The sequence below is a fragment of the Astyanax mexicanus genome, chromosome 7, assembly GCF_023375975.1.
Source record: "Astyanax mexicanus isolate ESR-SI-001 chromosome 7, AstMex3_surface, whole genome shotgun sequence".
NCBI classification, from domain to species: domain Eukaryota; kingdom Metazoa; phylum Chordata; class Actinopteri; order Characiformes; family Acestrorhamphidae; genus Astyanax; species Astyanax mexicanus.
This window is the reverse complement of record NC_064414.1, coordinates 7,131,828-7,155,490: the sequence shown is the minus strand read 5'-3', so window position 1 is coordinate 7,155,490 and position 23,663 is coordinate 7,131,828. Positions and strand designations below refer to the sequence as shown.

Below are 23,663 nucleotides of genomic sequence, written 5' to 3'. Positions count from 1 at the left end.
AATGTATTCTCCATGTGTTATATGTTTTTATATGTGTATGTAAATGGCATTAAGTTGTTCTGGTTTTACTAGTGGAACATTATTCACCCTATTGGTGTTAGGTTGGAAGTTGGATAAGAGCCTTTACTGTGTACAGGATCTACAGGACTACATCTCCTGCTGGACCTCTCCTAAACAGGAAGCTATCCGCTCTGTTTCAGTCCTCAGTAAGTTAACTCACCATTCTCTGTCCACACATGACCTCCAGCAGATCCAGCAGTCTGGCTCCATCCCTGAAATCGTTGAACAGGTCCAGCACAGTCACTGGGGGACTCCTCTGCAACACAACATAATAATTAATAATTATTATAGATAATCATTTTATTTAAGTTTTTTTACTATGGGTATTAAATTGTGATGTTAATTTGCCCTACAACTTTAGTCAGAATATGTAATTTTTTTTAATGTAAAAGTTTACTCAAATACTTTTACTCTACTTTAACTTCAACTAAATATAACTTCCACGCCTATTTCAGCCTGGATACAAATTTCATAAAATTTTGGTTTAAACAGGCAGGGGGGTCTGCAGGAAACAAAACTTTGATCTTTAAAAAAACAAACATTTTCTTTTAAAGTCAAATGAGCACTGGATGTTAATTTGCACACATTTCTCTCCTGAAAACAGTTTATTTGGGTGAGTAAAGCGCTTCTGTTTATTACAGTAAGCTTATTTCCAGTGTTTTAGTGCAGTTAGCAGCAGCGCTAGCCACGGTTAGCAGTGCTTAGCACTGGGGAGGGGGGGGAGCGATATGGCTCTAAAATAATATCACGATATTTCAGGGTATTTTTGCGATAACGATATACTTGACGATATAGGAAAACTAAAATAATTCATTCATTTCAGGAATATAGTATAATAGTATAACAGAATAATCATAATGTGGCAAAATAAATAATATAATGCAGCAAATAATATTGCAGAATATTTAGTGCATGCATATAAACTGCAAACTAAAACAATTATACAATAAATACACCTAAAGCTTCACAGTAAATAATAGACTACTTTAAAGACAGAACAGCCCTATTATCACGATATGGATTTTTAATATCATTATATTTCTTTGTCACGATATATTGTATACGATATAATATTGCCCACCCCTACTTAGCACTAGTAAATGCCATACAACAGCGCTACACTGAGGAACCCTGAGTGTTCCTGTAACTCAGGGCTCTATCAGCTAGCGGTTCATCCCACGTACCTTGTTTTAACACAGAAAACAATGCAGACTACAGTCCAATATACTCTCCTCTGAATGATGAAAGAGTTAGCGCTGCGGATATCAGCTAATGCTAATGCTATATGCTACTCCAGCCTTGGTGCTCGAGAACTAAACAGATAGGATTTTTTATAGTGTGACAAAAAATACTTAAAATTCTTGTCCTCTTAATGTGTTTTAGAGCTTTAGTTGTAAAGTAGTAAAGAGGTAGAGTTTGTATACAGTGAATAGCTCTATTTGAGGAATGTTATAATCCATATTATGGCAAGAATTACTCAACTACTCTACAATCCAAAACATTACAAGAACTTTAAAGTCTCTATCAAAAAAGTTATGATGAAACTGGCTCTCATCAGGACCGCACAGGAAAGGAAGAGCAAGAGTTTCCCCTGTTGTACAGGATAAGTTCATCAGAGTTAACAGCCTCAGAAACTGCAAGTTAAAAGCTCCCCAGATAAGAGCTACTAAATGCTAATGCTATTATTTTGGTTTGTTTTTTTGGTTTGTTTAACACTTTTAAGTTTTTACATGATTCCTTATGTGTTCCTTTATAGTCTGGATGAAAAATCCAGTATTTTAAGAATTTAATTTTTGGAATTAGCATACTTATTTTGCTATACAATTACTGGTATAATATTAATTAACTGAATTAAACCCCTAATTCTAAAATAGACTTTTGAACAGTAGTGGAAGTATTGCTGTATTCCTCTACATACATGTAGGTCAATGGAAAGTGTGTCTGTAACTCCTGTTGCTGTCTATCTCTAGCTCTAACTGTCTTCCAGTGAGTTATATTTACCCCTCTCCTCCCCCCCCTTTACCACTGCCCACAGAGCAGCACTGCCCTTCACTCAGAGAGCAGCTCACACACTTCACACCTGCTGCTTCACCTGCATTAGATGAGACATACACATGGATATATACTGTATATGTGCAAAAACAAAAAACAGCTCTAGGTACAGTGATACAATTTTCTCATAGAATATCAATTATATTTATGATAATTATTAATAAATACAATATATATATACAGTACAGGCCAAAAGTTTGGACACACCTCTTTTTCAATGCGTTTTCTTTATTTTCATGACTATTTACATTGTAGATTCTCACTGAAGGCATCAAAACTATGAATGAACACGTGGAGTTTTGTACTTAACAAAAAAATGAGCTGACCTCCACAGTCACCAGACCTGAACCTAATCCAGATGGTTTGGGGTGAGCTGGACCACAGAGTGAAGGCAAAGGGGCCAACAAGTGCTAAACACCTCTGGGAACTCCTTCAAGACTGTTAAAAAACCATTTCAGGTGACCACCTCTTGAAGCTCATTGAGAGAATGCCAAAAGTGTGCAAAGCAGTAATCAGAGCAAAGGGGGGCTATTTTGAAGAAATATATTTAGAAAAATATAACTTTTTTTTGTTAAGTACATAATTCCACATGTGTTCATTCATACTGTTTAAGCCCTCAGGGAGAATCTACAATGTAAATAGTCATGAAAATAAAGAAAACGCATAGGAAAAAAAAAAGGTGTGTCCAAACTTTTGGCCTGTACTGTATACTGAATGATATTTTAACTCACATGTATACCATATTCTTAACACAGCTTATGAATGCATTAGAATGGGTTATGAATATGTTCATAGAGTCTTATAGACAAAACTAGGGGCTGCAATTAATGATTATTGTGGTAGGCGACTAATCTGATTTATTTTCTTGAGCAGTCGATTAGTTGATCAGCCAACAAATATTTCTGCCTACTTTAAAATGTAAGAAATGCCCTTTAAAAGCACAGCAGGTGTTTAAATGGGTAAAATACTAATATTAACATACTGAGAGCATTGCAGGACAGTGTGTGAATGTGTGTTTGTTCATCTGACCTCATTTACAGAATGCAGGAGTGCTGGGTAAATTTTGCATTTCATTTGTAAATCAAGGGAGCAGAGTGCTTGGGGTCTAGTGTGAAGTTTCCACCAATCAGTGATGGTTTGGAGAGACATGTCATCTGCTGGTGTTGATCCACTGAACTATGTTTAAATCCAGATTGGTACCAATACTTTTTTGAGCTATCAGTACAACTCAGCCTGACTCACCATCAGTCAAGACCTATGGAAGACCAATTCTCAACAGATAGTACTAACTGCACCTTAATCACACACGTACATTTATACTTGTATTTATTGCCTGTTGTCTGTATGTACTGTGTTTTGTCTTGCACTTTGTCTATCTAATGTCTGTTTTTGCTCTATTGTTCCTCTGTTACTGCAAAGGAGATCTTGTGCGTTTTTAAATTATTTTAGTTATATTGTACAGCCCAGTATTAGTATAATGACAATAATGTTCTATTAAGTTGAATTAAATTAATAAAAAAAGTTTTAGTTGCCAAAGATTAGACTAAGTGTCTCTTACAGGACAGGCTTTTTCCATGAAAGACCAGACCACTAAAACATGGTAGTAACATCAGAGCTGAGATTAGCGAACTTCTCAAAAGATTCAACCATTACTACTAATCAGCAGCCATTTAGTTTAGTATAATCTGACCTCAACTGACTGGACATTTGGCCCCTGACCTCACCTTTGACAGCTGGGCATTCACCCAGTTGGTGAAGGTCCTCTTCTGAATCTGCTCCTGTTCCACTGTGGAAAAGAAATTTACACAGGTGAGAACTCAAACACCAGTGAAAGGAATACACGAAAACATGGTGGACTCGATTACTCTGCCATTTTGGTTAAAATGGAGAATCTATACTGCAAAGAACAAACCAAATCTGCAAAATTAACCACTTTCACGAAAAACAGTCAGGTTATTCTGACTCTTGTGTCCAAATTTAAAATATAAAATGAAGGATTAACCTGATTCAAGTCTTACTGCAAGTATTTTGAGATTTAATGTTTGCTTAGTAAAAGATGTGGGGTTGATGCTGCAGTTGGTCTGCAGGTCTATGTTCAGCAAATGTGCTGAAAGAATGAGGTCAGCTGACTACCTGAATATACTGAATATAGACAAGGGATTTTTTTTTCCCCTGATGGCACGGCCATATTCCAAGATGACAATGTCAGGATTCATGGGGCTGGAATTGTGAAAGAGTTCAGGGTTCAGGAAGCATGAGATCATCATTTTCACACATGGATTGAGAGAGAGTTCACCACAGAGTCCAGACCTTAACCTCATTGAGAATCTTTGGGATGTGCTGGATGGAGAAGAGCTGCTTTGTGCAGAGGTCAGACTCTACCATCATCAATGCTGCTGCAAGATCTTGGTGAAAAATGAATCCAGCAACACTGGATTGAAAGAAAACTTGTGACAAAATAACAGGCTGAATTATCTACTTTTTTTTTCGCTGAACTCCGTGGTCATCCAGAAATTTTAGTCCTGTCCGGACACACATTTCTCAAGTTTCGTCTCCTTTGCTTTAATAAAATAGCTATTTGTCCACTGCAACGCACCATATTTACACTTTGGGCGCACGTTTCCGCGAAGATCCGCGTAAACACAACAGCGAGTGGAAATGGAGGAGCTTCTGAACACAATGTCATGTGGCCGAGAAAGCCTAAAAACTCACTGGTCCTCCTGTTTTTAAAAATTGCAGTCCAGATGCAACAGTTTTATCATTGAGTAGAAGTGTGAAATGTTTTTCACAGATGAAAAAACAATCCACAGAAATAAGGCTCCAAATTTTGTATTGAAAATTACACGAGTGTGTGCACTGAGTTTTTAGTCCATATGTATTGCTTTAAGAGAGACTTGTAGTCTGATTGAAATTATACAAACTAATTAAGACCAGGAGTAGACAATTAAGACATAGTAATTAAGAGGTGAGTTAAACCAGGTGTTTTAGCGTTTTATTAGGCTAGTAAGTCTGTATACTCCATAACTCAACTCTTATTGGTGACCATTTGCATTTACTTTCATGTTTTCAGTGGTCATTCACTCCATTCAAAAAAACACACAGATTAGAAACTTGTTTGGCTTTACCGTCATACAGTTCAGCAAAATCGTTCAGGTCATCCACTGTGTGTAGGATCTCCATCCGCTCTCCAGCATCTCCAATATGTTCAAAACGTACAAAAACTCGTTCCTCCACACGTTCAGCCATGATCAACCTGCCTTCTACATCCAGCTTTCTAGCAATTCACAGAAACCAGTCTCTACAGAGAGCTTAAACCTCTTCAGGAAGCACCACTGTAGTCCATTCTGTTCCTCAAAGACAAGTCTTTTCCTTCACTGTTGTCTTGGTTGTCCTGAACTCTTTCTTCTCTTAGCAAGTCAGACCCAAGCCCACCATTAATGGTACTCAGCCACCTCTCAGTCTCTGCCAAACCGAGAGACCCCTAAAAGCCCCCTCCTGCTGCTATACATGACCACCCTGACTATGAATAAGACTCCGCGGACGTTATCAGGGGAAGTCAAGGAGATGCCACTCATGGCAAGCCGAGCCATGACGTGTTAGTGTGAGTAGTTTAGCAGCAGACCCTCTTATACCACCCTGCTAAACCACAATCTGGCAGAGGAAGAAGCCTTTAGCAATGCAGCCCTTAGCTCTTCAGCCCTGGCACCAACATAGAGTAAAGGTCAAGCTTCCTTTAGCATGCTAGGCTAACTAAGCAACTGCTAATGCTAATGCTTCAATCAAACTCTCTGCATGTTTGTTTCAAACAAAAGCCCACAAGTAAGATCCTAGATTTATTCCCAGCTAAAGCTTAAGCTGCTTCTAATGAAACCCAATGAGCCAACTTCCGTTACAGAATCACACGCACCCTTCACCAACAAAAGAGAAGCTTCACCAGCTATACTTACTTGGCACTGAGCTGTTTTCTTATCAAAAAGTGACAACAGATACCCTCTGAACCATTTTAGACTCAGCACAGAGCACAGATCTATAGGCAAGCTTTTAAAAGCTTTGGCTCAAGAGCTGCTACCTCATGTTAGCCAAGCAGGACCACATTTGAATTATCATGGCTAGAATAAAGAGAACACGCAAAGCTTTATGGGGACGTAGAAAAAAGGACCATATTTGTTAAGATTTTACAGCTGACTTAACTGCAAAAGACTTGAATCCAGTACCAGTATATTCAGCTCTGGAAAAAAAGACCACTTGAAAATAACGATTTTCTTTGATTTTACCAAATTTAAAACCTCTGGAATATAATCAAGAGACAGATGGATGATCACAGCCATCAAACCAAGCTGACTTGCTTGAATTTTTGCACCAGTAGTGGCATAAAGTTATCCAAAAGCAGAGTGTAAGACTGGTGGAGGAGATCATGCCATGATGCATTATTCACAAATGGAGAAAACATGAAACAATGGTGAACCTTCCCAGGAGTGACCAGCTGAGCAAAATTATTCCATAAGGGCATGGACACCTCATCCAAGAGGTCACAAAAGAACAAAGAACAACATTTAAATAACTTCAGGTCTCACTTGCCTCAGCTAAGGTCAGTGTTTACGATTCAATAATAAGAAAGAGACTGCGTTAAAAAAATGTATCCATTAGAGAGTTCACAGGCAAAAACACCGCTGACCAAAAATAACACAAAGGTCCACCTTGATGATCCCTAGACTTTGGGTAAATATTCTGTGGGCTGACAAGACAAAACTTTTTTGGAACTTTTTGGATTGTGTGTGTCCCGTTACATCTGGCATAAAACTAACACATCATTTCAGAAAAAGAACATCATACTAAATGTAAAACTGCTGTGCTGCTTCAGGGTCTGGACAACCTGATTTAATAGATGGAATCAGGAATTCTGCTGTTTACCAGAAAATCCTGAAGGAGAATATTTGTCCGTCTGTTTGTAACCTCAAGCTCAAGCACACTTGGGCTTTGCAACAGGACAATGACCCAAAGCACACAAACCTCTCACTGGGACCTGTGCTGAACTCCACCAGATCTTTACCTCTGACAGAGTGAGAGCTGTTCCACACAGGGCTGAGCTTCTGCACCTCACCATGTGTTGAGAGCCTCTGCTTTTGGAGTCGTTGAGTCTGCTGTTCAGCTCCCAGCATGCAGCGCTGCTTCTTTCTGCTCTCTTTAAGATATATTTTGTGCAATAAATCAAATTAAAGAGCATGAATTTTAGAAGTCTAATGTTCCACAAACTTATGACACTGGCTAACTCTATTTCTGGACATTATATTGCCCCAGAAATAATAGTGACATAACAAAACATATTATTGTCATTTTAAATGCATTGTATGTCACTGATATAATGCTAATATAAAAGCATCATTTAGTGCAATTACTCCCTAAAGAATGGTAAACATTTATGGAGTTCCTAAAAGGACATGGTGTTTTAAAGTGGTAACCACCACATACTAAGTGGTGAGAACCTCATATTAAGTGGTGAACACCACATATTAATGTGATGCTCACAACTTAGTATCTGGTGCTCACCACTTAGTTTCTGGTGCTCACCACTTAGTATCTGATGCTCAGCACTTTTTATGTAAAAAAAATACACCATTTCTCTTTAGGAGCTCCATAAACTTTATTGAATTTAGAATATTAAACAGTATAAATATCCTAAATAAATAAAACAATGTTCATATGCTAAGCTACCCTCACTAATTATAATATTATTAAGCTTATACCACATACTGTCTGATAAGTCGATAACTTTATAATATTTTTAAAAATGCATAATATATATAAAATAGCATAATATTTGGACAAGTCTAAATGTAAAATCATAATTTTGCTGTTTTAATAAAATCTGCACTCACCCATATTTCTCTCATCGCTCAAATCTCTCCTCAGTGTCCAACTATAACAGTGCAAAGTGAGATCCAGTGCAGCACTCTAGCACCTCTAGCCTCATCCTGTAGACGCAGTTCAGCTTTCAGTGCAACAAAACCTCCAGAAATGTTCATGTAAATCCAAACCGCGGGAATAAAAGCACAACTGCAGCTGAACAACACAGTATCCGAGATTAGTGATACTATTAGTGCACTTTCAGAGCTGCTAATCCGGATGCAGGAGCAGGTAACGCAAGTTTCAGGTGAGTGCACTGGAAAGACCTCACCTTCTACCTGTGCAAGGTAACAAACACACACACATACACACACACACTCGCACACACACACACACACACACACACACACACACACGGGGTAGCAAGTCCACACAGGTGTCAGATTAATCCTGCAGATCTATGTAGCCCTCAGGGTTTTGCTCAAAACATCCAATAAAAAGCTGCTCACTGAATTTAGCATTAATCTGCAGCTCAGAAGAAGACACAGTGTCATTTAACCCCTGACAAACATGAAGTAAACCTCCATTACTGAGCTCATTATTAAAAATACTAATACTAGGGTCTTTTTATCTCAAAAAAGAATATTTTTTATGAATGAATTCCATAAGATCTTTCAATATTTCCTTTGAGATCCTTATCTAAATTGCTAAAATTCTCTGCAATGTAGATTACCATATTTTTTGCACTATAAAGGACAATTAAAATTCTTCTTTTTTTTTTAAATCGACAGAGCGCCTTATAATCCAGTGCACTTTGTGTATGAATTCTATCAGTCAGGTTAAAATGAGCAGTAACTGAGTCTGCACCAAGACTGGAGCAGTATTAGCATTACCTGCTAACCACGCTAAGCACTCTTGCTCTATTCAGAGGTTAGTATTGTCTGCCTTTAGCCTGCTGCTAACCCCGGCTGGCACTGCCTGAGCAGCATTAGCTTTAGCCACTAACCGTGCTAAGCGCTAGCTCTTTCGCCATTCAGGGGTGAGTATCATCTGCCTGTCGCCTGCGCATTTACCATATTAAAACAAGCTATGTGGGACGAACCGCTAGCTAATATTTCCCTGGCTTACCAGAACACTCAGGGTTCCTCTGTGTAGCGCTGTCGGGTGGCATTTACTAGTGGCTAGTGCTAGTGGTTAGCCGCTAATGCTAATGCTGCTGGAAATCTGAAAGTCTAATATTACTGTAAGTAAACAGAAGTGCTTTACTCACACAAACAAACGGTTTTCAGGAGAGAAATCTGTGTAGATTAACATCCAGCTTTCGTTTAACTTTAAAAGAAAATGAATTACGTTTTTTTTTTACTCAGGTGATGTTCTAATCCATATTATGACAAGAACTACTCAACTAAGTAAAGAAAAACATTACTTTAAGAAACGAAGGTCAGTCAATCTGAAAAATTTCAAGAACTTTGAAAGTATCCTCATGTGCAGTCACCACAAAGACCATCAAAAACTTGATGATGAAACTGGCACTCATTAGGACCTCTCCAGGAAAGGAAGACCAAGAGCTAACTCTGATTACCTTTAGCAGAAAGTTATTAAGGACATGTGAACCTTGAGTTAATCACTAAAACTGAACCATAACTGTGTGGAATAGTTTTACTGCTGCTGTTATTTTTTGACCACGTCAAAATAAAAGTCACTAGTAATTAACAAACAGACTGTGCCAAAATGAAAGTTACTAACACTAATGAACAAACAGGAAATCCTAAAATAAAAGTCACTAACAAACAAAGTAACAGTAACACTTTTAATTTGTCGCAGATTTTTTTTTGCTGATTTTTTACTGATTAAAAAAAATATCCTCAGGTTTCTGAAAAGCACAAATGTGTTTCTACAATTCTATAAACATCTTCTGTTTTATCTTTTATCAATCAATATTTATTTCAATAAATAGAGTGTTTTTGTCATGTGCAATGCTGCTATTATGTGTGTAATCATAGTAGGGGAAAATCTACAAAAATAATGAAACGAAGTAAAAAGTAAAATATTATGATAGGTAACCCCCTCAGAACCATATTGAACACCAATTTAATGGCGGGATGTGATCGGCAGCATGTTATAATGACCTGTTTGATTAGTTATTCAATTTGACAGCTTGTAAACAATCCTATTGTTCTCTTGTCAAGAAGAACGCTGATGATTAGATATGGCATCCGCACACACCCTAACCTGTTGGCTACTCATACTGGTTAGAGCAAGCCTTCACCTGCAAAACCTAGAGCATGTTTTGTGCCATAATGCAAATGCAAATGCCTTTAAATGCTTTAGAAGGAACAACCTGTTTATCCAAAATAGTCTAGAATCCCTTTATTTTCTTTTATTCAGCTTTTACACATCTGCATTTTTGCACAACTGGGCATGCAGTAATGTCTCAGGCAGATAAAAAAAAAAAGATTACAAGGCGTAAACTGATTAGATATGGGGTTAGAAAGCTTTCCACAATTGAGTGTAAAAGTGCTTAAACGCCTGCTGCCTCTGCTGCTACTTTTGGGTAGTGCACCTCTTGGTGAGAGATCATAGACTGCTAGGCATGCTTCTACAACACGCTCAAAGACATTTTGCCCAGCTGACAGACATTTTAACAAATTGTCCAACACTTAGGCTATGCATCAGCCAGCCACCTTCACCCTTGTTTTTTTTTTATTGTGGTTCCATGAAAAAAAAAACTACGCACTGGATCCTTATCAAATCCATGCACTTTAATCATAACTTTGCTGTGGAGTGACATACTCTCTAAACTGTTGATTGGTCACCCCTAGTTGCAGATTGCAGATTCTAGATTGCAACACTTCCTTGGCTTGCCTAGTCACCAGATTTATTAACATTTAAGCATTTATAGAACCCGTTGGGATGCCAGCTTTGGCAACCTACAGGTGGGCAGGATCTACAGGCCCAGCTGCAACATCTGTGGGTAAAAGGATGCCTTATGGGCGTTATATATATCTATGCCCCACTATCCAGCCAGCTTGGTTGCTGCATTTTAATGCTACACCATTAAATGTTTATACAGCTCTGGAAAAAATTAAGAGACCACTTCAGTTTCTGAATCAGTTTCTCTAATTTTGCTTTTAATAGGTATATGTTTGATTAAAATGAACATTGTAGTTTTATTCCATAAACCACAGAAAACATTTCTCCCAAATTCCAAATAAAAATATTGTCTTTTAGAGCATTTATTTGCAGAAAATGATAAATGGCTAAAAAAAACAACAAAAGAGATAGAGAGCTTTCAGTCCTCAAATAATGCAAAGAACATAGTTCATAGTTTCATATTTATAAAGTTGTAAGAGTTCAGAAATCAATATTTGGTGCAGTAACCCTGGTTTTTAATCACAGTTTTCATGCATCTTGGGGCATGTTCTCCTCCACCAGTCTTACACACTGCTTTTGGATAACTTTATGCTACTCCTGGTGCAAAAATTTAAGCAGTTTAGTTTGGTTTGATGGCTTGTGATCATCTATCTTCCTCTTGATTATATTCCAGAGTTTTTTAATTTGATAAAATCAAAGAAACTCATCATTTTTAAGTGATCCCTTATTTTTTTACAGAGCTGTATATTAGTGTATAAGGTTTCTTAAAGCCAAACAAAAGAGGAATCTTTTCGGTATTCTCTAATCTCAAATCCTCTACAAATCAAAACACATGTTTAGTGCTTTTATTTACACACACGATTATAGCTGGTCCCAGCACTGGCTGGTGAACACACTCAGACAAGGTTCAACAAGACTTTTCATGATGCCTCTCAGCTTTAAGCTATTAAACACAACTGTACAAAGGAGACTCCAAAATCCAGAGATTTCACAGTTTCATGAACATACATGCCTGAAAAATGACTCAGCAACTTTAGCAATTAGCAGGATTCCAAATCCAGTTCCACTCAATGAATAGTTCTGCTGATCTGTGGGTCTTTTGCTGGATTAGTCGAGGTTCATTAAGAGTGTTGGCAGTGTGAATGAGTGTGAAGGGACTGAATGCTCAATAGACCCACAAACAATATCTGTCTTCAGCCATTACTGGTGTTAATAAGAGCTTAACACCAACCCAATTTAATGGGTGCTTACATGAATGAATGAATGACTGAACAAATGATAAAAAATAAACACTAACAAGGCCAACAAATTGAGCTTTAAATGTCAGTAGAAAAACTGATGTAACAAAAACCCCAAAAAATCATTCTGCACATAACCATATAAATAGCTACAATACTATTATTATAAAAAATATATACCTGTAAAAATGGAGTAGTATACCATGTAATTTAACAAAGCATAATCATGAAAATGGATGTAGTGGAACTATAAAAAACGAGTGCAATATACTGATCCATTTCCAACATCTACCTCTATTGTCTTTCTGAACTCACCTTGTAGAAGGATGTGGACATTGTCAATATCCAGGGGGATGTAGCCCCCCTCCACCAGCTGGTCTGCTGGCGTCCTGTTCGATGCCATGGTGACCCTCAGGAACAAAGTAGACAAGACCGCCACTAACACATGGTGTTATTCTGCGGAGGAGAAAAGAGAGGGATTTTAAGGAATGTTAATCTTGCTATTTATTTTACAGTTTTTGGTCATTTAATCTACTAAAAGTCCAATTTAGCTTGCTTCATATTTTATTCTCTAAAATAAGCAAAACACACAGACACCTTCAGTAGTCTGATTTACTGTATGAGGTAATATGTGACATATGTGTTATGTCATATACAGTTTGATAATGAAAATGTTATATATTGGTACATATTTTAGAAGGTGTGGAGGTAAACAGAAGACTCCAGTGAAGGTCTCCTTCAGCAAATATAGATCTCCCATAGGGAACGGTCTGTTAGCGGCAGACAAGTGAATTTAGACACACTGTACGGAATGAAGACCCTGCATACCCATAGTGTACAGAGAGCACAGCCAGCAACAACCTGCAACAGCCTATACCAGCCTGCAACAGCGCCCTCTATCAGAATTTCAACACAACATGCAGAGGCCACCATCATTAACAGCATCAGCAAGTTATGTAATTTTGATCTACAACATTTCTCCCAAATTCCTAATAAAAATATTGTCATTTAGAGCATTTATTTGTAGAAAATGAGAAATGGCTGAAATAACAAAAAGATGCAGAGCTTTCAGACCTCAAATAATGCAAAGAAAACAAGCTCATATTCCTAAAATTTTAAGAGTTCAAAAATGAATATTTGGTGGAATAACTGGAAATGTTTTTTAATCACAGTTTTTATGCATCTTGGCATGGTCTTCTCCACCAGTCTTACACACTGCTTTTGGATAACTTTATGCCTCCACTCCTGGTCCAAAAATTCAATCAGTTCAGCTTGGTTTGATGGCTTGTGATCATCCATCTTCCTCTTGATTATATTCCAGAGGTTTTCAATTTCATAACATTCCCATTGAGAATTAAAGGTTACACTCCCAAAACTAAACATTTAAAATATCAACGTTGCAGGAACATCTAAAAACATTAAAGGTTCTAAGAACATCCAGAAAACTTGAAAGATTGAACTTTCTAAGAAAATTAATTGTAACAGTAATTGTAATTGTAATTACAATTGTAATTGTAATTGTAATTGTAATTGTAAAATGTTTTACTAACCAAAACATATTAGCCGGGAAATAATGTTGTGAAATTTACAGCCAGTCTTTAGGTAAACAAACAAATGCTAAGGCTAAGTTTAGCCCTAGCAGCTAATGTTACTATCCTAGCCTTGTACAGGATGTATCATTGTTAAAAGAGTAAAAAGAGTTTGGGAAGAGGTATTAAACTTGTATCGAGTGTGTCGTTGATTCCACTCCAACACTGCTAATCCTGGCTGTTAGCATCATGTCTAACCTATTATAACCCTGTCAAAAGCCTTGCTGCAGTGTCTATTAGCAGCGGTAATTAGTTAATTCCAAGTGCTAAGTTTCAGTTCCACCTTAAATCAGGGAGATTTATAAATGGGGGGTTGGCTAAGCTTTGATTAGGAGGTCTTAGGGTAAGCCTCCCATGAAAATAAAAATTGTGTTAGTGTTACATTCAGAAAATGTTTCACTAACCAAAACTCTTAGCTGGGAAATTTACAGCCAGTCTTAGGTTAACAAACAAATACTAAGGCTCGAAAACTGAGGAAACTGATACCAAGCGTGATAAGTGTTTCTGAACCCGTTCTAACCCTACTAAGCCTGGCTTTTAGCATTGCGTCTAACCTGTTACAACTCAGGCAAGCCTTGCAGCTGGGTCTGTTAGCAGTGGTAACTAGTTAATTCCATGTCCTAAGATTTATTCTACAAAGCTTCAGTTCCATCTTAAATCAGGAAATGGGGGCTAAGCTTTTATTACAGGGGTCTTGGGGTTATTAGCTGGTAATTAATGTGAATGAAATCTACAGCCAGTCTTTAGTTAACCAAACAAATGCTAAGGCTAGTAAACTGAGTATCCCTAAACCCACTTCAACCCTACCGAGCCTGGATGTTAGCATCACGTCTAACCTGTTACAACCCTCTCAAAACCTTGACGCTGGGTCTGTTAGCAGATGTAATTTGTTAATTCCAGGCGCTAAGATGAGTTTCAGCTCCACCTTAAATGAGAAAGCTTTATAAATAGGAGGGGTACGCTTTAATTAAGGGGGTCTTGGGGTTATTAGCTGGGAAATAATGTGAATTAAATTTGCAGCCAGTCTTTAGGTTAACAAACAGATGCTAAAGCTAGTAAACTGAGTGTTTCTCAATCTGCTCCAACTCTACAGACCCTGGCTGTTAGCATCACGTCTAATCTGTTACAACCCAGTCAAGCCCTGATGCTGGGTCTGTTAGCAACATGGCTTCAACCCTGTATGCAGCAGAACACCAACCAGTATGTCAACAAATCTTACAAGGCTCACATGCTAACTCTATATCATTTAACAGCTTGATATGCTTCTGGAAAAACCTTAACTGTGCAACTTTTTCACATTATTTAACATCTTGTGCTCTACTATGGGGGGGGGGAGAGGGAAGACCATACATGCCATACAGATTATGCTCCTTCGAACTTACAAAGATAAGGTGAACACATGGATATTTGATATATTTAAAAAATTCAAGAATGTAAACATTTAACTGGTACTAAACTGAGGCATTTGACCTTTCAGGCTTTTATATGAAATCTCAATAAACAGTGGTTGGTGTGGCTCAGTGGATAACACCACTACCTGCTAGTGAGCTACCACATTATGTGGGAGACTGGGGTTCAATTCCTGGTCTGGTTCACCATAATGCATTAAACCAATAAAAGTCCTTGGGCAAGACTCCAAACACTTCTTTGGTCCACCTTGATATAATAGGATACATCACTTTGGATAAAAGTGTAAGCTAAATGCCGTAAAATGTAAATGTAAACCTTAAATCATGAGATCTAATATCTGAGATCTTATCTTTCCATAGCCAAACGCTGATGGGACATCATCTAAACTCCAGAAGATGGTAATGGAAGATCTCATACCAGATACTCTCATACAAATCTGACTTTATACAACAAAACAAAGTGAGAAAACAGCAGCGTAATCAACAGGTGACGCTGAGCATGTAGGCCACGCTTAAAAAGACACAAATGGAAAAAGGCCAAAGGAAAATATCTGTGCATGTGGCCTTAAGCGAGGTGACCACAAAAGCAGCTCAGGCATCTAACACATCCAGCACACATTACAACCGCCGACAATAACCTGGCAAATTTACACACAGACGCAAAGAGACACTGTCCTATGTTGAGGCTATAATGCCACAGCAACTTATAGAACAACAAACCTGATAAATGAGGTTCATATTAGTTCTATATTTTATACAATTTTTTACTTTTTATGTGTCCATTTTGTTTCTTTTTTTAAAAGTATTTTAGAATTTCCTGTTTTACATATATATTTTTATTAAATGTTGATTTAAAATTAGTACTTATTTTATTTATTTATATTTTATAATTATTTATATTATATTATTTTATATTTTATTATTTTATATTATATTATATTATATTTATAAAATATTTTTTTACTATTTTATTTCTTATTTTTTCTTATCGTATTTATTATTAAATGTGTTCAATCCCTTTGATGTTATAAACGCTCGGCAACATTGTAAATGAGGGTCACCCTCAGTGTTTATTCCCGAGTGAAAATAAAGGTTGATTGATTGATTGATTGATTGATATGTATATATTTGGGTAAATAAACATTTTTGTTTTATTCTATAAACTACGGACAACATTTCTCCCAAATTCCAAATAAAAATATTGTAATTTAGAGCATTTATTTGTAGAAAATGAGAAATGGTCAAATTAACCAAAAAGAGGCAGTGCTTTCAAACCTTAAATAACACAAAGAAAACATGTTCATATTCATTTAGAAACAACAACAATATTAAAGTTTATCTAAGGAAGAGTTCTGAATTAATAATTGGTAGAATAACCAAGAATTTTAATCACAGCTTTTATGTGTTTTGGCATGCTCTCCACCAGTCTTTTACACTGCTTTTGGGTGACCTTATGCCACTTCTGGTGCAAAAAATCAAGCAGTTCAGCCTGGTTTGATGGCTTGTGATCATCCATCTTCCTCTTGATTACATTCCATAGGTTTTAAATGGGGTTCAGGTCTGGAGATTGGGCTGGCCTTGGTATTTCTTGATCTGTTGGTTTTTCAATCACACCTTAATTGATCTAATTGTGTGTTATTCCCCAAAACAAGGAAAAATGCGCAATTTAACCATTTAATAGTCTCAATATGTAAACCAGCTGATATTAAGACTACATTAAAGAGATTTCACTTGGTAAGGTATATCATTTTTGTAGTATGATACATAATGAATGGTCTAAGAAGGACCAAAACTGATCTTTAGTAGAAACCAGGACTTTGCTTGAACTTTACTGAACAAAGACTATATTTTTGCTTGTTTTGTGTGTGAGAGTTAGACCCCTTCACTTACATCTACTGGGAAGTGACCAGTCTGTAGAGAACTACACTACTGACTTGTAATCACCCCTCAGTCCGTCTCTGAGCTCCAGCACCAGCATCAGTTCCTCACAACTTCATAAACTGAAGACGCACAGGCCCAGAGCAACACCTGACACTCACTGCCCTCCAGTCCAGAAAAAGCTGCCCGCCCCCGACACTGGGATACGTCCCCCCAGGCCCAAAATAGCCCAGCACGTGATAAAGAGTCAAATGACAAACTACAAAGAGCGAATAATACAGCAAAAAAAATCACAATCACAGTAAATAACCTCTCGTTTACCCTGTTAACTCCACTTCTGCTCAGACTGATTCTGTAATAAAACCAGCAGCTTCTTCTCTCCTTCTCTCAGAGCAGAAACACAGCTTCACCTCTGCTTGACTTTCACCATTCCCTCACACAGCTGCTCTCACACATTATTACCCAACACTCACACACAGAAAAACCCATCAAGCCTAACTCACCCTACTGTAAAGATATTTATACACACAGCACCAGCAAATGGAAAAGTTCAGAAAGTTAATTTCGCTGTTTAAATCTGCAAAAAGCAAAAAACAAAGAAATATAAAAATATAAAAAAGACATTTCAACTTATTGATTCAGCTTAATTTGCTTATCAAATATCATCAAAACATTACAGCTGCTTTTTATAAATATATATTTTTATTTTTTGATTTGTATTAGATGACTAAATGTCATTTACAACACAGAAAAAAATAAAGATGTCTGTGTTCAGCCAAATAGTTTTTTTTTGTTGACCAAATGTAATGAGAATACCTTTTGGCTGTTTGTTATATTTCACATACATATACATTATTTATGTATAATTTGTGTATTGGTTATTCAACAATAAAAAAATCTTCAAACTTTTATAGATTTTTTTTTCTATTTTAATTTGTAGACATTATTGTAATAGTTGTAACAACTTATTTTACTTTTAATATAATAATAATAATAATAATAATAATAATAATAATAATAATAATAATAATAATAATAATAATAATAATAATACTTATATAATATAAATGTCTAAAAATATACAACTTTTTATTATTATTTAATCCTGTTTCAGTTTGGCTTAATTTGCTGTACATATATATATATATATATATATATATATATATATATATATATATATATATATATATATATATATATATATATATTTTTTTTTTTTTTTTTGATGTGTTGTACTGTGTTTATTATTATTTACTAACTAACTGAAATTTACCAGTACAGAAAAAAGACATTTTTTCTTATTTAGCAAATTGTATGTTACGTTATATGTTTTTTTGAAAGAAATTTGGTTTTAATATATATTAAAATATTCTTTATTGTTTGTTCTACTTTTTAAATTAAATTATTATCATTTCATTTTTTCAACCTTTTTCTTAGTTTCCTTACTAAAACATGCAAACTGTACAAACACATTTCTGTGATCAGAGTGTCACTAAACACTTTTTTTTTTACATTTTATTTACATATTTTTTTTTTTTTACATACATTTTTAATTGCTTAGTAAATGTCACCTACAACATATAAATAATTCAAAACATCTAGGCAAGGCAAATTTACTAGAAAAATGTCTTACAAAAATTATAATAAAATTAAACAATAAACTAATGAACTATTGACCTATAAGTTTATAATAGCTGAGTTGTGACTTGAATCCTATTCCCTTCAGTGTAACTTTTGCTCCACTGTCTAAATACTTATAGGTTCTATGTGTAGAAACAGAAACGCTGCTACCAGTGGAAAGTCTTTAATACAACCAACCTATCACTTTTCATTAGGCTTTAATATAAAATGATTTAAAGTGAATGTAACTCAGTTAAGTAAGTAAGTAAGCACATGAGTGTAGAAGTCAGAAAGCAGTGTACAGGCCTTAATCATCAGTATATACCTCTCTCTCTCACACACTGCATGGCAGAAAAGCTTCAGTGCTAGTAGAGGTTGTACTCACATGTTGAGAACAGGAGGAACGCACAGGCTGCAGAGTCTCCGGTTTCCCAGTGTGCATTGACTGTGGCATCAACCAGACAGCAAGCATTAGTTGGCACAGGCTTGGTTTGAGCTGCTTTGGGGGAATGTGCTCGGTGTGGATGATGACCCTCCCACTGGGGGGCTCTAAATATAACCTCCACTCTGCCTGCATTTGGCACCCCGCCTGCATGCCGGCCCGGGACAGCTTCTTCACAGGCCACTCTAAACAGTGAGGACTGAGCTGTAAAACAACTTCCTCAAACCAGGCCATGTCCCTCGCTCTGATAACACCAAGGTGTCTGAGTGGAGGGGTTACGGAGGCCTAGGTCACCTAGGTCACCACTTCTACACCAGACACCCACACTGAAAAAAATGATGAGTAAAATTTGCATTTGCTTTTTTTAAGTCAATTTAACTTCAGATATATATTTTTTAGTAACCTTTGCTTAATTTCTTCATACAATAATACCTAATTACAATTACTTAATTTATACAATATTACTCAAATAATTTATGTAAATGTTTGCCTACTGACGAGGCAAAAGTGGAGGTTTTTGAAAAGTGGCATCTAGCATGAAACTAACCCGTAATTTCAGAAAAAGAACATCATACTGAATGTTAAACATGGTGGTGGTAGTGCCATGGTCTGGGGCTGCTTTGCTGCTTCAGGGCCTGAACAAGTTGCTGTAATAAATGTAACCAGGAATGCTGCTGTTTACTAGAAAATCCTGAAGGAGAATGTCCGGCCATCTGTTCATGACCTCAAGCTCAGGCGTATTTGGGTTCTGCAGCAGGACAATGACCCAAAGCTCACAAACACACAAAGTGCATCTCTGGACAGCTTAAAAAAAAAAAAAAACTAAATAAAGGTTTTGGAATGGAATGTTTGGAATGTTGTGGCAGGATCTTAAACAGGACATTCATGCTTAAAAAAATATTTTTTTAATATTTACTCAGGTTATCATTGTCTGATATTAAAGTTGATTTGATACAAAATCTGAAAAATACTAGAAATATATGACAAAAAAAACAAAACAAAATCAAAATAAATCTTTATGGGGCAAATACTTTTTTCCCTTATTCTAGTTTCTGCAGTGTAACAGACCTGTTAACCCACTTAAAAGGAGTACAATATTTTTTATAATTTATAATTTTTATAATAAGAAGTATAACCAAATATTCAAAGTTACCACTGGCAGTGATGCCATAATAATAAAGCACTGTGCAGTAATGGGCAGTGAGAAATTTTAGAATGCAGAAGCTGGGGCCCTGGTGTATCCTCTGCTGGAAGCAGCTTCTTACGATAAATAGTCAAAAGGGTTAAAAATATTGTTTTATATTTTTATATTCATATTTTGAGGGCCACAAAGCACAGTATTCTAATAATGACCCTGACAAGGTAGAGTGATTTTAGTAGCAGTACAGGAGCACTGAAGTTACTGCAATGACCACTAGAGGCCATTGTTTCATTACAATACACCCAATAGTTAAAACAGTCCATAACATTGAAACCACCTTCTTCAGAAAAAGTAAATTAAATTCATGAAGTACTTCAATTATTAGGAGAAAATACATGTTGCTTAGTGTAATGATGTATTTTTGTAAAAAAAAAAAAAAAATCAAATTTTCACAAAATATGTATGCCACTCTTAGGACCCTATTTTTAATGATCTATATGCATGTCATTACACCATGCACCACACTGCTTGATTTAGGGCGTGTCAGAGTGTCATTGCTATTGTAAAACATGGGAAAAGTATGCCTTGTGTGGCTTGAAACGCGCAATTCTTTTAATTAATTACAGTAGTGTTTTGGGTGTTAGGTGAAATTAACCAATCACTGTGTCCCTTAGGAGCCAGGTGTGCTCTGACTTTGGTGGATTGGCATTTTAAGTCCTAGGGATCAACAGGCAAATGTAAGACGGGTCTTTGTGTTCTTTTTGTTCAGCAGTGTTTTGTTTTGTTTTTTTTGACTTGGAACTCTACCATGGACACCATTTTCGACCAGTCTCTTTCTTTTTCTTGAATCATAAGCACTGAGCTTAACTGAGGCAAGTGAGAGCTCAGTTAATGTTCTTTAGTTTTGTTCTGGGTTCTTTTGTGACCTCCTGGATGAGTTGTCCATGACCTTTTGGAATCATTTTAGTCAGGAAAGGCCACCACTGTTCCATTTTTTTCTCCATTTGTGAATAATAGCTCTCAATGTGGTCCACTGGAGTCCCAAAGCTTTAGAAATTATTTGTAACCTTTTTTCAGACTGATAGATGATTAGTAACTTTGTTTTCTCGTCTGGTTTTGAATTGTGTTGCTTTTTGAGATCTTTTATCTGCTTCATGTTGTCAGACAGGCTCTAATTATGTGATTTCTTGATTCTAAAGATATGGCAGTAATCCAAAAAGTGTGATTAATCACAGTAAATTTTTCTCAAAGTGCTAGTTTTGTCCGGATAGTTTTTTTTCCTTAAAAATGACACCATCATTTAAAAAGTGCTTTTTATAAATACTCAGGTTATATTTGTCTGATATTAAAAAAAGTTGGTTTGATAATCTGAAAAATGTAAGTAAAACAAAAAAAATCTGAAAGAGGGCAGGCTGATTTTAGTTAGTCTATACAGATAACCAATCTATTGGGTTGTATTTTCTATTGGGCCTGTTGTAGCATTACCGCTTACTTCACTTTCACCTGAATTGTTCATAAAAGTACCATTTTGTTCTCCACAAATCCACTTATGTATTACAATTTACAGTCTGTACGTGTAATAACTGGTAAAGCGGCCTGTTTTGTACCGCCACAGAGCCAACATGTCACTCAAACCCAAGCAGTGTGCAGGTTGCGTTAATTCAGTCTAACTTTAATAAATCCACCCCATAATTTTAGGCCACTTTGAGTGGCAGGTGGCTTATTCCAGCAAGAGCTGGATGTATTTTAAGCCTTGTATGCCTTCGGGCGGGTCAACCGTGGTGCTAAACTGGCAGTTCTGCTACCAAATGACTCTCAGTACGCAAGCCTACAGTCGTACGTGTCTCTCTGATAATGAAGGCAGATGCATGGATGGATGGAGGCTTGGATTTGAGGGATCAGGGAACTTCTCTAGAATTTTCTGTGCGGCTAAATCAGAACAAAACGTGTGTGTTTTTCCTGCTCATTAAGCTAATGGAAGGGACAGGGCCAGACCTGAAGTACAGGTGAGGCAACGGCAAGACAGGCGCCAGTGGTGCTTATAAATGGTGCCTGAGGAAATGGAAATTAAGAGTTAGAGAACGCCTTCTTTCTGTTTTTAGATGTGATCGGTACGCTGGTTTCAAATAAATAGAGGTGTCAACAAGTTCTCAAGTTAGTCACAGCAACCTGATTTAACATAAGGATTTTGGGTTTGAGGAAGTTCATTCAGGTTCTCCTTTCTGATAGATGCTAACAGATGATATTTTTAGGCTTTATCTTGCAATAATAGATCCTAGAAAACAGAAGAAGTAGAAGAAGAAGAAGAAGAAGAGGAAGAAGAGGAGGAGGGAGAACCTTCAGAGAAAAACCAGCTGGTGGACTGAGTGACCATCAAGAACGTTGAGTGCTGTGATCTTTTCTAGTTTCTACTTTAAACCAAGGTATCAATGGCCTACCAGAGGTGCCCAGTACCACGGTAAGTTTTCAATTGGTGTACTCAATATATTTACATTACTTTTACTTTGGATCTTTTACTGGAGTTTATAAAGTGCCCAACAAGAGAAATTTATTTCTGCTGTAGACTAAGAACATTTGAGTTTGACGTTAAAAATTGAATATGAGACAAAAGATCAACGTTTCAGCTTTTATTTCCAAGTTTTTACATCTTGATCTGATACACAGTTCAAAAGATAACACCTTCTGTCTGAACCCATCCCTTTTTCTTGTGAACAAAATTATTGGAACAGATAAACTAAATAAAGAAAATTAAAGTAAATAAGAGATAAATCTTTAGTTGCAAATTCCTTTCTTTCTCCACACTTTAGGCGTTCCATCATATTGTTAAATGTTATTATTTGTCTCATCAGTCCATAATCAGTTCACAGCCTTGTCTCTGTACTTCTTGGTAAATTCCAGCCTGGTCTTTTTATTCTTCCTGCTGATTAGTGTTTTTTATCTTTTGGTGAAGCCTCTGTACTTTTGTTCATAAAGTCTCTGTGAACAGTAGATTGTGATGCCTTCGTTCCTCCCCTCTGGAGGTACAATTTCAACTGGAATATCCCTCCAAAATCATGGGAAATTTTTTTTACACCATTCTTCCAGAAGTGCATTTGTGAGGTCAGACGCTGTTGGGCAAGAAAGCCTGACTTATGCAATCGCCGGTCTAATTTACCCTAAATGTGTTCAGTTAAGTTGAGGACAAGACTCTGTGCAGGCCAGTCAGGTTATTCCACACCAAAGTCCTTTTCCATGTCTTTATGGACCTTTCTTTGTGCAAGACATGCTGAAACAGGAAAAGGCCTTAACCGAATAACGTTATTGTGTTGCTGCTGTCTGAGTTTCATGGGGCTTTGGGGAGCTTCAGGGCGAACCTCATTGATGTCATTAATGTTTTGATAGATTTCCTCCTCCAATCTATTCAGGTGATTTTCATCCGACATTAGTGATAAAGAGTAACATATTCTATGGGTGTATTTTACCTGATGTTAGTGTTTGTGTGTTTAAATCACATGTCCTTGGAATGGGTGGAACAAA

At 36.6% G+C, this 23,663-nt stretch overlaps 3 protein-coding genes across 15 annotated transcripts in view; 2 read left to right on the top strand and 1 right to left on the bottom strand.

Moving 5' to 3' along the window:
- syne2b (spectrin repeat containing, nuclear envelope 2b) overlaps window positions 1–19,089 on the bottom strand; it is a 187,408-nt gene extending 168,319 nt beyond the window's left edge. For 11 of the 12 annotated variants that reach the window (XM_049481047.1, XM_049481041.1, XM_049481040.1 and 8 more), the window contains exons 1-4: window positions 7,989–8,392; window positions 7,163–7,294; window positions 3,837–3,898; window positions 221–316 (exon numbers count right to left, since the gene is read on the bottom strand). In XM_049481047.1, coding sequence (XP_049337004.1) covers window positions 221–316; window positions 3,837–3,898; window positions 7,163–7,294; window positions 7,989–7,992 — 294 coding nt within the window. In that variant the 5' untranslated portion in view covers window positions 7,993–8,392. Of the gene's footprint in view, window positions 1–220; window positions 317–3,836; window positions 3,899–7,162; window positions 7,295–7,988; window positions 8,393–12,383; window positions 12,525–18,949 lie in introns of those variants that run through there. The other variant, XM_049481038.1, reaches the window with a different exon arrangement.
- Window positions 1–23,663, top strand: part of esr2b (estrogen receptor 2b) — a 443,098-nt gene that overhangs the window by 218,895 nt on the left and 200,540 nt on the right. The gene's annotated exons all lie outside the window — the stretch shown is intronic.
- Window positions 22,292–23,663, top strand: part of gphb5 (glycoprotein hormone subunit beta 5) — a 141,773-nt gene continuing 140,401 nt past the window's right edge. For both annotated transcript variants that reach the window (XR_007439928.1, XM_022685102.2), the window contains exon 1: window positions 22,292–22,605. Coding sequence is in view for 1 of the 2 variants with exons in the window: in XM_022685102.2 (XP_022540823.1) it covers window positions 22,577–22,605 (29 nt within the window). In the remaining variant the exon portion in view is untranslated. The remainder of the gene's footprint in view (window positions 22,606–23,663) is intronic.